The sequence below is a fragment of the Lissotriton helveticus genome, chromosome 6, assembly GCF_964261635.1.
Source record: "Lissotriton helveticus chromosome 6, aLisHel1.1, whole genome shotgun sequence".
Taxonomy (NCBI): Eukaryota; Metazoa; Chordata; class Amphibia; order Caudata; family Salamandridae; genus Lissotriton; species Lissotriton helveticus.
The window spans coordinates 1,231,858,151-1,231,872,566 of NC_136067.1; the positions used below are offsets into that span (position 1 = coordinate 1,231,858,151).

The 14,416-nt window shown below is 43.8% G+C and overlaps 1 protein-coding gene across 6 annotated transcripts in view; it reads right to left on the bottom strand.

The window, feature by feature from the left end:
- The window catches only part of RRBP1 (ribosome binding protein 1), a 292,620-nt gene that overhangs the window by 126,560 nt on the left and 151,644 nt on the right, over nt 1-14,416 (bottom strand). For all 6 annotated transcript variants that reach the window (XM_078648944.1, XM_078648942.1, XM_078648940.1 and 3 more), the window contains exons 13-14: nt 10,611-10,698; nt 7,581-7,618 (exon numbers count right to left, since the gene is read on the bottom strand). In XM_078648944.1, coding sequence (XP_078505070.1) covers nt 7,581-7,618; nt 10,611-10,698 — 126 coding nt within the window. The remainder of the gene's footprint in view (nt 1-7,580; nt 7,619-10,610; nt 10,699-14,416) is intronic.

Sequence of the window (14,416 nt, forward strand, 5' to 3'; positions counted from 1 at the left end):
TAACACAATGTTCAGGCAACACAAACTGAAGTTGTCTTGGTTTCTCTAGTTGTCTAGATTGTAGGCCTTTCGGTCCAGACATCACATGGGCTCCCACCTAAAAGATGAATTAATATCTGCTCCATATTTAGCCTTCCATTCATCCACTAAAGGTTATTTATGCGACAGCCTCTCCAACCCCCTTCTGCATCCAGAGGCCTGGAGACCAGGATGAGAGACTGGGTTGGGCTTTCCCATCCTATTCTGGGGGGTTTAGTGTGAATTCAGGGTGCACAGAATATAGCTCTTAGCAGTGCAGGAGTAGCTGAGATTAAAGGCACAGTTAGAGTAGAGCGACAGCGAATCACTGTCCGTGTTTATCTAGTGAGACCAATAGCAGCGTGGAATTGCGAGCCCCCACTCCAGCAAGTTAACTGTAGTTGCCTTAGTGATCTTGTACACTTGCCTCACCTGGAAAGATGAAGCAGAAGAAAAACACATGCCGTGCTCTCCTTTCTATACACTTCGTAGATTTACAAGTACTCACAATTTGTTAGCGTTTTCAACCTACTAGTGGCTGCATACTGAAAGAGAAGTTTATTTTACTGGTTGGTGCAGAAAAAACAAGTCACAAATGCAGAAAGGGGCTCAAAAACATGCGCTGGAGACATAAAAAAAGAAGTCTGGGAAAAGCTTTACCAATTGAACGTCCCCGACATGCAGGAACAAAGCATGACCACTTGAATATGGAAACTGGGCAAGGTTTGGAAATAAGAGACCATTGAAGCCAGAATATCTGGCCAGAAAAGCAAATAGCTAAATAGACATCATTTGAACGTTTCTCTTTCTTCAGGTGCAGAGGAGCCTGACGGGATTACATTTGGTCTGCTAGTGGAGTGAGCAAGAGCTGTGCCATTAGTTCAAAGAAAGTGCATCATAAGAGTGAAATATCCCATTACTAAATATATCATGCCATCTCAGGTGACATTTCAGTCTTTGAAATAATCTGTGGCAAAAAAGTAACCAATATATAATTAGTTGACTTTTGCATTTATTTTGGAGCACCTCCACGCACCCCTGCAGATAAATTCCTTCAGAACAGAGACTATTTATTTTGCATTCCCACTACACATAGCTACCGCTGTGTCAGAGACAGCACTGTAAAAAAATGTTCCACAGAGTTAACCTTTGCTCATGACTAGATAGCTTTCTTGTCAAGTGGTCTTCTTATTGGTGGTTTTACCCCAATTCTGTGTTTGTCCACACCCTGAAGGATAGCTCTGTTAACCTGATATTGAGTGACTGGGTGTAGCTAGGGTTGCCAACTGGCCATTTTTTTTTTACCAGCGAGAGCCGTGTTTTAATGTCTTGGTGGGTACAAAAATTAGGAAAATCACGTAAACCGCTATTTTTACCCCCTCGTCAGTTTGTACGTAATTTAAAAAGCAAATATAAGAAGAAAGCTGTTTAAAATGTGCTCTAAAGCTGCCTTTATTAATTCTGACTGATAATTATAGTAAACAAAGACAGAAAAGCCATGAGAAAAAAAAAAGAATACATGTAATTTTCCAATAGGTTCTATTTCAGTAGCCTTTGCAGAATCTGAAAACATGACAAAATGGCCAGCATGGTCCAACCTAGGTTTAGCCTTCCACTCTTCATGTTTTTACTTGTTTAGCACGCCGTGTGTAGGAATGTCAATTTTCAGACAGACAGTACAAGCGCTCTTTATTTTAAAGACACTGACCATGCCTCCCCCATCCCGCCAATCTCAGGCTGGTTGAGATGGCAGCACCTTCGTGATGCCCTGGAAGTCTCCTCCCACCCTCCATTTCGATGTTCTGCAAACAACTATGCTAAAGATAAAGGAAGCAAGTAACCAGGGTTACGGGTACCACGTGGGTGGACTGCGCCCCCCGCTTATTTTACCGGGAGCTCGATCACTGGAGCAAATGGAGCCACACATTCACTCTTTGGCCTCTCTGGGACGAGATTGGAGCTCACAGCACGCTGCTCACGCGCTGACTTCTCAGATGCAATCGCATCTAAGGGGTGAGCGAGGGAAGGCAATGAGCCCGGTGGTGCAAGCCACCTTTCGTGACGTCACTTCCTGTCGTGACATCACTTCCGGTGACAGAGTTCCGCCCCCACTTCTTTTTTTAGGACTCGTGCCCTTCAAGTAACAGTGCTTTCTATACTTTCAAGATGGGTGCCACATTGCGTGATGCAATAAATGCTCAGTGGTCACAATGCACTCACTCATGGGGTGAAGAAATCACTAGGTCAAGCAACATTGCGGCCATATGGAAAGTATAAAAAGCAAGGTTTTCTTTAGTTTCTATAATTTGAGCATAGCTCACTGAAAATCGGCAAGTGAGATCCATTGGCTTTGCTAACATTTCTTAATTATGAATTACAGGTCAATGGTCCGGTTATGAAATATACAGACACACCTTGGCAACATGGTGATAAATGATAGTTTTGGAGACAGTTGCCAGGCCTTAAAAGTCCGGTAGCTGTTTTACAGATCCAGCTGTAAAATCATAGTGGTCTCCTTTAAGAAAAGGGTCTTTCTATCCATGGATTATCCCTTCTAACTCAATACAAGCGTCAGTATTTTAGACTGGAATACCTTTCACATGAAACTACCTCAGGTTATGACGTCTCACTCATTCACAGACTGAAAATATTTTTTTTAACATTTTTCCATTAAGACATGTTTAATAAAAAAAGGCTACTGAAATGACAGCTTAAATGCAACAGAACAAGGACAGTTTATTGTGGGTGCCTTATTGCGCGTTATGCATTCTGGAAAAAGGCATCTGAGAACATATTTATTTATTTTCAAAGTTTTATATAGCGCGAACAAAATCTTTGCAGATAACAGAGCGCTTTACACAGGCTGGTGGAAGGGTAGGGGAAACGGGGCATAGTAGGTAGGTAAATCATCAAGTTCATGTACATAACAAAAATAGCAGAAATATAGTACAGGTACGAGGAATCAGGCTATTATACTAAAATATATAGTACATGTATGAGGAATCAAGGCTAATATGCTAAAATATATAGACTAATATAAGTCACAACACATGTGCAAGGGAATATATAGGCTAAATCATAATAAAATACTGGAATACTGTTCGCAGTGTAGGTCAGACGCATTGTTCAAGTATATTTAGCCATAAGGATACTTTTGACTTCTCTCTTAAAGAGAAGGGAGGAGGAGATGAGCCTAGTTTCAGGAGGAAGTGCGTTCCAGATCCTGGGCGCCATTCCAGAGAAGGAGCGTTTGTAAGTTTTTTCCTTCCGGAATCTTCGCGGTTTCAGCAGAAGATTGTTTGTGCTCCTGGTAGTTCTGGACCCTCCTGAAATTGTCAACTTATGAGTGAGGTAGCTAGGTGATTTCAGGTGAATAGCCTTGTGCGTCATGCAGGCAATTTTCAGGTGTATTCTGGCTTCAAGAGGCAGCCAGTTCAAGGATTTGAAGTCAGGGGAGATATGCGAATGTTTTTTTGATCCAGTGATGAGTCTCGCTGCCGCATTTAGTGACGCTCTGAGGGGTGCAGTTGACGTTAGGGGGAGGCCGCAGAGGGCCACGCTGCCGTAGTCTATGCGCGGGATGACTAGAGCTTGTACTGCTGTTTGGAAGTCTTTTGCTGGAAGGAAGGGTTTCAGTTTCCTCAAGGTATTTATTTGGAAGTTCGCCCCCTTAGTAGCCTTGCTGATATGCTGCTGCATGTTGAGGTTGGTGTCAAGTGTTATGCCTAAGGATTTTGCTGAGTCCACGATTGTCGGTTGGACATTGAGTGCTGTTAGGTGCTTAAGCCATGTTTGTGCGGAGGATATTTTCGAGGGAGGTGAGATTAGGAGGAACTCAGTCTTCATAGCATTGAGTTTGAGGTGGTTATCGGCCAGCCAGGATTGGGTACTTCTGATCGTTGAATTCAGACTCAGGATGTCTTTGGGGGAATGTAACTTGAGATATATTTGAGTGTCATCAGCGTACATGTGAAAGTGTACATTGGATGCTTGTAGCAGGGTGGTGAGAGGCTCCATCACTAGGTTGAACAAAGTAGGGGAGAGGCAGGATCCTTGAGGGACACCTAAAGATACCGGTACTGGGGAGGACATCAAGTTTTTGCTCTTGAATTTTTGAGACCTGTTGTGTAGGAAGGAAGTGAACCAGCGAAGCACAGTCCCAGAGAAGCCCATTCTTGTCTTTAGGAGATCGAGTAAGTTCTCATGTTTCACTGTGTCGAATGCTGAAGAGAGATCAAGAAGGATGAGGAGGCAGGTATTATTTTCATCTAAGATTTGGATGGCGTCGTCAATTATGTGAGTCATAGCAGTTTCAGTGCTGTGCCCTGCTCGGAAGCCTGATTGGTGTGGGTTGAGGAGATCAAACTGTTCTATGTGCTTTGTCAATTGTAGTTGGACGCATTTTAGAGTTTGGCGAGAGTGGGAATGTTGGTAATCGGACGGTAGTTGTTTAAATCAGTGGGGTCGGCTGTTGGTTTCTTTAGTAAAGGTGTAACTTGTCCAACTTTGAGGGCGTCAGGGATGGTTCCTTGTTGTAGTGAGCTATTGATAATTTTAGTCCAGAGTGGGAGTAGCAGAGGGATGAAGTCTTTTACGGCGTTAGCAGGAAGGGGGTCATTGAGGTGATTGAATGGTTTTAGGGTGCTGAGTATTCTGTCAATTTCTTCTTCAGAGTAGGTGTCAAAGTATGACCAGGTCGCATTGTTTTTTAGTTTATTGGGAGTTATGCAGTTGGGTATTGAGTAAAGGATTGCGTCATTGAGGAGGTCGCTCCTTACATTGTCAGTTTTTTTGTTAAAGAAAGCTGAGAAATCTTCACAAGAAGGAGTAGTGTTCACACTGTTGACAGCTGGGGGTAGCTCCTTAGATTGAAATCGGATTAGCTCGAACAGTTTACTTGGACGGTTTTTTGCTTGGTCTAGCTGGAGTCTGGAGAACTCTGATTTTGATCGTTTTATTTTCCTGAAATATGCATTTCTCTTTTTCCTCAGAGTTTTAAGATGCAGTGCTGAGGGGGACTGATCTCCAGGTGCGCTCTGCCATTCGCATAGCCCGTCTCTCTTCATTGAGACTCCCGTTGTACCAGGGGTTGGATATCTTAGTGGATACTCTTTTCAGTTGCATTGGAGCGGCCTCATTGATTACTGAGGCCATGGAGTTGAGATAGTGGTCTGTTAGGTCCTGGACGTCAGTGACGTCGGTCGGGGGAGTAGGAGATTGCAGCTGTTAGGGGGTAGGGAGATTGGATTGAGTTTCCTCATGTCTCTTTTCCAAACTTTGGGCATGGCGTATTGTACCGGGATGAGTTTTACTTTTTCCTTGATGAGGAATGTGATAATATGGTGGTCTGACCAGTCACAGGGTTGTATTGAGTCAAGTTGAGTGGTGCCTTCTTTGGAGATGACCAGGTCGAGGATAGAGCCTTTGTCATGTGTTGGGGTGTTGCAAATTTGAGTGAGGTCAGAGGTGATAAGGACGTTTTTGAGGCTATTAACTACTGCGTCACTGCTATCATTCCAGTGGAGATTGTAGTCACCAAGGTAGATTTGTGTATTTTGCCGTCCTGCGTTGATTGACATTGTGTCCATGAGTTGTTGGGAGAAGAGGAGGTTGTCCCCCGGGGGGTGGTACATGATGTGTAGTGAGCATACAGGTTTGTTCTCACTGATGACATCAAGGCAGAAGTATTCACAGGAGGTAAGAGAAGGGGCGGTGACTTTATTAATAGAGAGATTGCTCTTGTAAATGCAGGCTATTCCTCCGCCTGTCTTGTGGGACCCGTCAAGTCTAGTGATACAGTAGTTGGGGGGGACTAGGATATCCATGATAGGATTGGAGGATTCAGTTAACCATGTTTCCGTTAGTATGGCCAAGTCAAGGTTCCTAGACAGGATGAGGTCGGCGACCTCCGTCGAGTGTTTTTGGGCCGATCTACAGTTGAGAAGTGTGCATTTGAGTCTGGGGGTGCAAGGGGAGTTGGAGGGGGCCATAGTGAGAGGGACTTTAGTGAGGTTGTCGGGGACAGAGCCTCTGTTGCTATGCGTGGGGTGCCTAATAGGGTTGGAGACAATCGTAGGGATGGATATGTGAGTGGTGGCTAAGCTGTTTTGGGTTGCAGGGGCATATGTGCTGAGTAGGGTGTGTATGTCGCGGTCCGAGAGAGTCTTGATTGCGCGCTGGGGGCGGTTGGCGGTATTGCGAGAGGGGATGGAGGTCCAATGTAAAGAGCGATTGGGATGTGTCCCGATGGTGCGCTTAGGCCTGTTGGAGGTATTGCGAGAGGGAATAGAGGTCCCAAGTATGGGGTGCCTAGGAAGTGGGGGGGAGTTAATGATTCGTTGAGAAGTGGTGGAGAGGGGGGGTGCTATCATTATATTCTCTTTCCAACACGTTACCAGTGGGATTTCGATTACAGCGGGGTTTCACATTCTTTGTACAGGCAAAAAGGACTTTAAAAAAATCTCTTAGTTGCAGGAGAAATGTAGAAAATAACTATGCAACTACAAAACGAATCGTGAACTAGCGGATAAAGCCTACTCTGGTAACTAAGGGTTATATGCCAGTCAAGAGGCCCATTGGAAATTGAATAAGTAAATATGAAATTGACAGTCGTAGAAAATAGTGATGAACAAAATCGTGCAAACATAATCAAAATTCATTCACAGCAAACCAACAAGCTTGGGGCACTGCAAATATGGGAGTATGGGTAATATTGGCAATGGGAAGAACTTCCTCTGGTACCATATATCTTTCTACCCGCTTATCCAGTTGGCACGTGCAGCCATTTTCACAGCTTGTTACACCCAATGGGCAGCGGTTGTATGATGTTACAACGCATTCCGTTGTAACGCATGCGTTTTCCACACATGCGTTACAACGGAATGCCTTTCCCATTCATAACCATTACCACGAATATTCCTTTACCATGCATACTTTCACAACGATTTTCGTTGTAAATTCATGCATGGTAAGGGTATACTCTTGGTAAAGGTTATTCCCCCACCCCAAAACCCTTCTTACAAGTACCCCTCCGCTGCCCTTAACCCTTAAATCGGACCCTTTTTTTTTCTTAAATCTAATATTCCCCTTACCGCTCCACATCGTCTCTTCTCCATGTTCGTCCGTGTTGACTTCGCACGTCGTTAAGAGGAAACAGAAGTGTCTTTCCACTCCCTCTAACGACATGGATTGCCTCCCGATTCCCTCCACATACAAGCTGCAACAGTTGTGTTTTTATTGGGGGGGAACCCCCCCAAGCACCCTGTGTTTTTCAAGCTTTTTGGAGGGGGGTGGGGGGCGGGACCACCCCCAAGTCCCCTTTTTTATTTTTAACCATTAACACACATGCCTTTACTACGTATTTCGTAGTAAAGGTATGCGTGGTAAAGGCTGCTCATTGTAACCACGCATGTGTTGTAATGAATGAGTGGTTAAGTTCTGTGTGGAAACGGCCGCGTTGTAGTGGCCGTTTCCCATGGGCAGCATCAGATTATCGAAAACCTTTCGTTCATAGCCACACTTTTTTTTCATTTTGACTTTTAGACATATCCAACTGGCCTTACCTCGATTGCAACTCAACAACATCTGTGTGTTCTGTAGCCTGAAATAGAAAACAAGGTTTTAGTTATTTCCAACTAACTAATAAATGCATTAACAGAACATACTCCGGTCGGCAAATATACAAGTATTTACATAACTAAGCATCTCTTGATGTTAGAACTGAAACGCTAGGAGGCACAGGTGAGAAATATACTAATCAACGTCAAACTTAGCATCGAGAGCAGAAAGTACTACCCAATGAACAGTTGTTAGGCAAGTTCTGAAAACGGAACTCCTTTCTCAATGATCTCACTTCCCATGATGAACCGGGTAGTAAATTTAAATTAAAATCACTTGAAATGTGCCAGCAAGGAGGTTCTTTCCTGCCAAATAATCTTTCACAGCGCCCCTCATTTAAACAGATGGATTAAGCTTTGTGCAGGTTATGGAATGAAACAGTATTGGTATTACACTGAAAAGCACAAGGTGTGCACCGAAAAACTGAAACATAAAAGTGTGTACATGTACTAAAACATAACAGTTAATTGACAAAAGATAGAAATCAAATGTAAAAAATATATCAAGGAACATTAGCAACTAAATGCACCACGTGAACTGTGTCTCGTGTGCTATTAGAGCCAGAAAAATAGGCAATTAATTCATGGGGGGCAGTCATCATCAACAACCTTTGTGCCTCAGAGTAATTATGATGTTGGGCGTTGAGAAGCAACATCCCCCAACAAGTCATGTGACACAAGAAGTTTTTAGACTAACCACATCTACATCACTAAGGGTCTGATTAGGACTACAGCGGTCCAATGAACTGCCACAGCCACGGTGGCGTTCCCGGCACCCGTGCAGCAGTGGTTTGAGCGACGTATTACAAGTTTGGCGGTTGGACTGCCATAGGACCGCTGCCACCGCAGGGATCCGTGATCACTGGTGGTCTTGCAGCGGTCTGAGGCCTGCTGCAGCACCGCTAAGCATATTATGAGTTTCCTTATTCTACAGTTTTCATGGCGGTGAGGGCCCCTCGGTTGCCTCAGGGCCAAAGGATGCATGCAGCGGGGCACATGTATTGCCCCCTTGTATGCATGCACCCCAAGTTCCTGCATGGCATGGGTTCAACAGCACTTAGCAGTCCATGCCAAGCAAGAATGTGCTTTGGCACTCCCACTGCAGTGCCTTCCTGAAGCTCAGAAAAGAGGCTTTGAAAGGCACCACTGTGGGACCGCCAAAGCACTGCCAGCCAGACCACGAATGAACTTGTAATCAGACAGGTGGTGTGCGGATGAGTGGCGGTGTGGCACAGGGTGCTGCCATTGCGGCCCGCTGCCACACTGACAAACTTGTAATCACGCCCTAACAAGCCTTTGCAATGCCAGGAGGTCAAGCTTATAACTGAAAATGCCTCTTTAATCTCAGGTGAGTTTAGGTACTCCTTAACTTATAATACATGGCATGTGTCACACATCCATCCCTGAATCAAAACATCCCTTCATTCACCTACTGGCCCATATTTACATTTCAACCACTCACTCATCAACAAAAAACCAAATGCACGTACTTAACAAGCATATGCACAATAAATTAAAAGAACAAAAGTAGAAAAGAAAAAATACCACCAGGTGAAAGTGGCATGTTTCTTCTTACAATAAATAAATCAAAAAATTAAGATACCAGCAGGTGTCAATATTGGAATGGTACATGCATGGTGTATTTATAGTTTAATAACATTCCACAGTTAAAGACCTATTGGCTTCAACATATGCCTCTGACAATAAATATAATCAGTGTTGCAAATGGGTTCTGCCCGCTTGGTCTGCCCAGATTATTTTGCTTTTTGATCACCCAGTTTTGGACTTTTTACTGTAGGTAAGTTTCACTACTTGTGTCCCACCCAAGATAATCATATGGTAAATGGCCTACATGTGCTTACCACCAGTTTCCGCATTTTAAGATAAGGCTGCTGAGATGCAGGTAGGGTAAGGGACACTTGGCTGGCCACATATGAACATATGTGCACACATGTGAGCAGACTGCGCATGCAAGACTACCGTAGTGCACAGCCCAGTAGCCAGGTCCAGAAGTGGCGCTGCACAGTAAGATCTTGACCTGGGATAGGCCTTAAACATTATTGGACTCTCCTAGGTAGCGTCAATAGGGTTTACTGGTCTATCTGCAGTGTCACTGTAATATATGCATTGGGGAAATCAGCCTTAAAGTGCTGTTTCCCTTTCCTTAGCCCTTCAAAGTCCAGTAGGGTATCAAACTGGGGCGAAACATGTACACCACCTTAGAATACGCAGGTCCCAAGAATCTACATGTACACTTTGTGGGTCGTCCAGAAAGGTCATATTTCTCAGGCTCAGCTCAGGAACAGAGTCCAGGCTTTTTGTCACCCGGCTCAGCCGAGTTGAAGAAACTGCTCCCCAGCAGAGGGGAGAAAAGATCTCCCCACACAAAAAGATTAACTAACAGTGCTTCACTCATCTCGGGGGGGAGTAAGGGGTGAGTAAAAAATGTGCATCCGTTTATTAGCTATGGCACTATGCCAAGGTTGGATAGCCCAGGCCCAGTGAACAAAGAAGGGAACTTCCCTTTGAAGTTTTGGTGGGAAAGTTCCTGGCAATAATGCTGCTAGGAGCAGAGCAGAGGTCCCCTATAGGAGATGTGCAGAGGGACCACTTGACAACGCCATCTTGGAATGTCCCAGCAAGGTGTGTAGGAGGGTTGGAATAGGAGTGTAGAGGTGATGTGGCACCCTAGGATTGGCTAGCAATGCCACGCACCTAGAACTTCCCATCCCACTTAAATGCCTGTGCACAACGGAATCTGGGAACTTCCATATAACAAGGGTGGAATATTAGCAAATGCTTTTCACACTTACCTGGCTGAGCAAAGGAAGATCCAACTGTAGTTGGCATTCTTCTAAAGAACAGGGTAGTTCTAACACTTCTGAGTTGTGGTGGGCCCTTTACAACCTACAACTTCTCAGATTCCCCCAATGAGCTGCTTCAAAGCCGCACTCGTACACACGTAGCTGAACTCACATTATTTTGAATTTGCTGCTCCACGGTGGTTTTCCCTTCATGAGCTTCCTTCTCCAGTGAGGAAATAAGTGCATCCCTCTCTTGAAGCCTAAAAGCGAAATAAAAAAAACAGGTTCAATAACACTTATTCCACAGGAGTATTGTGAAGATTTTCTGATACGCTGAATACACTTTGCTGATGATGGAATATATAGCAGTGCACCACCAATACTCATTTGCGAAGTACGCTTTCCTTAAAATTGGATCCTGGTTATAAACACTGCAAAAATACAACATAATTGTTCACTAAAGAGCTCTATTTGAGCCTTTAGGGAACCAGCACTAGAGTGTCACAGCAACTGTGAAGCTTGCCTGCATTTGCATCTTTAAGGGAAATAAAAGGGAATCTGTCAACAGTATTTTAAACATGCAAAAAAAATAACATATTTCAATACTCGGGCATTAAAACGGTAGAAAATCATCTATTAAAGCGAAGTTGAAAACTAAAGAACATCCTTAACTGTCAGAGCAAGTCTAGCTTCCAAACAAAAGCAGTTAAAAAAAGTAGATTTCAAAGAGAACTGGTTATTTCCTTTGAGGAGGAAATCAGAGAAGTATTTCTTAAACTTCCTCTATAAATAAAGCCAATGACCATAATTAAGATCAAAGAAGCGATAATTGAGGTCCCCTTCCTTTGCTCAGGATACCAACTCCAGGGTGGTCAATTATCCACCATTCCAAACAGTGGCATTCTGCTCTCTAGCTGGGTTACTTCACCCTGCAAAAAGTTTTCAGCGAATAGATACTGGAAATATACATATAGATTCATCAATGTCCCGTTTTGCGAATCCTTAATAGCGATTATTAAGGAATCGCTATTAAAGACTCGCAAAACGGGATTCATGTAGAAATCGCAATTATTTGCGATTTTTCAAATTGCGAGTACATGACCCATTGATGAATCTCAAATGCCATTTTTGCGGGCGCAAACGGCCGAATTTTGCGATTCGCACCGTTTGCCCTCGCAAAAATGCTTGATGAATCTATGTGATAGTCCCTTTATCCTGGGTGTATGGGTGACTAAGCAGGCAAAAACGGGACATGAGATTATTTTGAAAAGTCACAACCCTTTGCGTGGTGTCAGCGACTCCAGGCAATGCTGTTATGTGTGCCTCAGCTCCGCCTGACCCCCATTCACAGGGGAGCATGTGGACCCTGGAATCAATTTTGTGGCCCATAACTAATGTGCACTTTGAACACACAGGTTTAGCACAGACCTTTCTACCCCAAATTCAACAGGAAAACTTTCAAACACAAAAGAAATACTGTCATTCCTACTCTGGCCCTACTTATAGAACAACATTAAAATGTGTCAGGCTTTAGTGCAAGGCCAATAAACGCACATCATCAAATTTAGAATGATACATTTTAATTTAAAGAGCATTCAATGTTTTAAATCATAGTATGTGGGAATTATTCCGGTTTCATTTTGTTAAGTTGGATTTCCTCATCGGTATATAAAACACAGCCACTTTGTAGGAATCCTCTTAATCCTTAGACAACAAAATTAAGCCCTTCCACAGTGCCTGGCAGCTTCTGATGGATGCACCACCGTCATGAACCAGCCCATAGTGTTATTGTAAGAGTTTTTTCCACTTAAAAATAAAAAAGACACATTTTATCAAAAGTGAAAGCTCATCTGCACATGAGGAAAATTAGGCGGATATTGGCGTAATATAAGGCCTGTACTCTCAGCTAGGGCGTGCGCAAATGATCATAATGGGGTGGAGTCAGGGATGGTTATTGCACAAGTATGCATAAAGTGACAAATGTATCTGCTATGTATGCACAAGTCAAGGTCATTCCTTTCCCCACACTTGGTAGACTTGCCACAGGTCCAACAGAGTTAATTTCACCTACACAGCTCTTGTGCCGTACTTGTGAAATCTCTTGCATTTTATATATATTAAAAGGGGGCTCTTATCAGTGCCCAACACCAAATTACTGTGACAATCCGCTGCTGTGTGGAATTTTGTTTTTGCTTTCCCTGGCTGCACGCATTGAAGCAGCTGTGTTGCATTCCTGATCTTTTCATTGTGAGGCTACCAGGAGTCTTCATTTGATCTCACTTTACATTTTATGTGGGCTTAAGTTTGTGAACTCGATTTTAGGACTTCGATTGGGCAGTTATATTAGTGTGTCGGCATGAGCCATGTGAAGATTTCATGTCACTCTCTCCCCATATTGGAAGAACTGGGCAACACTGCCATCTACTGTTTATTTTTTTAATACAATATTCAAAAAATGGTCTTTTATACATTTTCTCCTCAGGTTCTGAACCGAGTACCGGTAAACAAATATTTGATATCAAGTCGGAAATCTTTGCTTTTAGGTTTCGCCTGCACAAACAACTTTTTATTTTTCACACAGGCAAAACCTAAGGCATTTACAAATGCTTGTTTTTTTTTGGCATCGTTCGCCAACGCACTAGTGTCTGATTGACATTCTTACTCCTTTACTAATGGCTGGAATGTAACCACAAAATACTAGTGCAGGGACTCTTTTGCGAACACATCTGGAATGTGTCCCGTGCACCTATTTGGAAGGAGGACTAGCAGAGGCGTTTTAACCCCGTCCACGCTGATGACGAGCTGGGCTCGTCATGGCGTAGCCTCCTCGCACGCTGATGACGAGCCCAGCTCGTCAGGTAAAGTGCGCTTTAAAAAATCTCAGCGTACGAGCGGAATTCCGCCCGCACGCATGCGGTTAAAGCATGGGCAAAGTGGGCTATGGCCAAGCGCCCCACTTTTAAAGGCCCCCCCTCATTAACCTTTCCGACCAGCTCCCACACTGTATACAGTTAGTCAATTGAACCAGTTTGTTTACTTACTTTCTTTTTTTGAGCTTGCCCAGGCTATCCAGCCAGTCCGGCCCCTACTTGGCACTGTGTACCCGAATGGCTTCAACAGACTAGCTACAGAGTAACCAAATAGATCGTGGGCAGAAGGCTTTCTCCGACCACTAGTCTTTCTGCTTTTGAGGCAGGTAGGTCATGTGTCAACATGAAGTGTGGCATTATACGCTCCATCCAGGATTGCATCATCGACGTGAAGCCGCTTCTGTGTCGCAGCAATCACAGTGCCACCTGATGCAGAGTCCCGTTTCCACACACAGCAGGAGCTGGAGTGAAGTAAACAAAAAAAGCACCTTCCCTATGCACAGACCCAAAAGGTGAGACAACAGCCCACAGCGCCACATGCAATGGGCTGGTTTGAACTGATAATCTTTGTTTCTCGGGTGCTGGCCTGTTTGCTCTAATGTAGAGTCAAGATGGAGGCTGGTCAAAGAAGAAGGGTTGTAAATGATACAAGAAACCTAAATGTGGGAAGAAGGGTCCCAGGGGAGTTTAATATTTATAGACCTTCTTGTATCTTGTCCCCCAACTCAACAGTACAAAAACACACGAAAGATACCAAGGGTCTTATGAAATTTTACTATGGTCGGTACCTATTTGTAGTATACGGACTCATAAATACCAAAGGGTTATTAAGGTGACATAGGAGAGAGAAATGGGTGATCTAAACAGAAGAAAGAAAGAAACCCATCAGCCCGCCTGTTGGCGGAGCTTCATCATCTGGGTTTTGTGGAAAAAGATGGTATCCACTAGACACCTCCTCAGTAAATTCCTCGAGGATTGCTAGTATCGGATCATGAGAAAAGGCCATCAACCAGAAGATGAGTTTTGAAGGCTGAAAGGGTAAGTTGCAGTGCTCAAAGAGTGTTAAAAATATAGACAAAATTAGTGGTGATATAAAAATGCCTGTTTT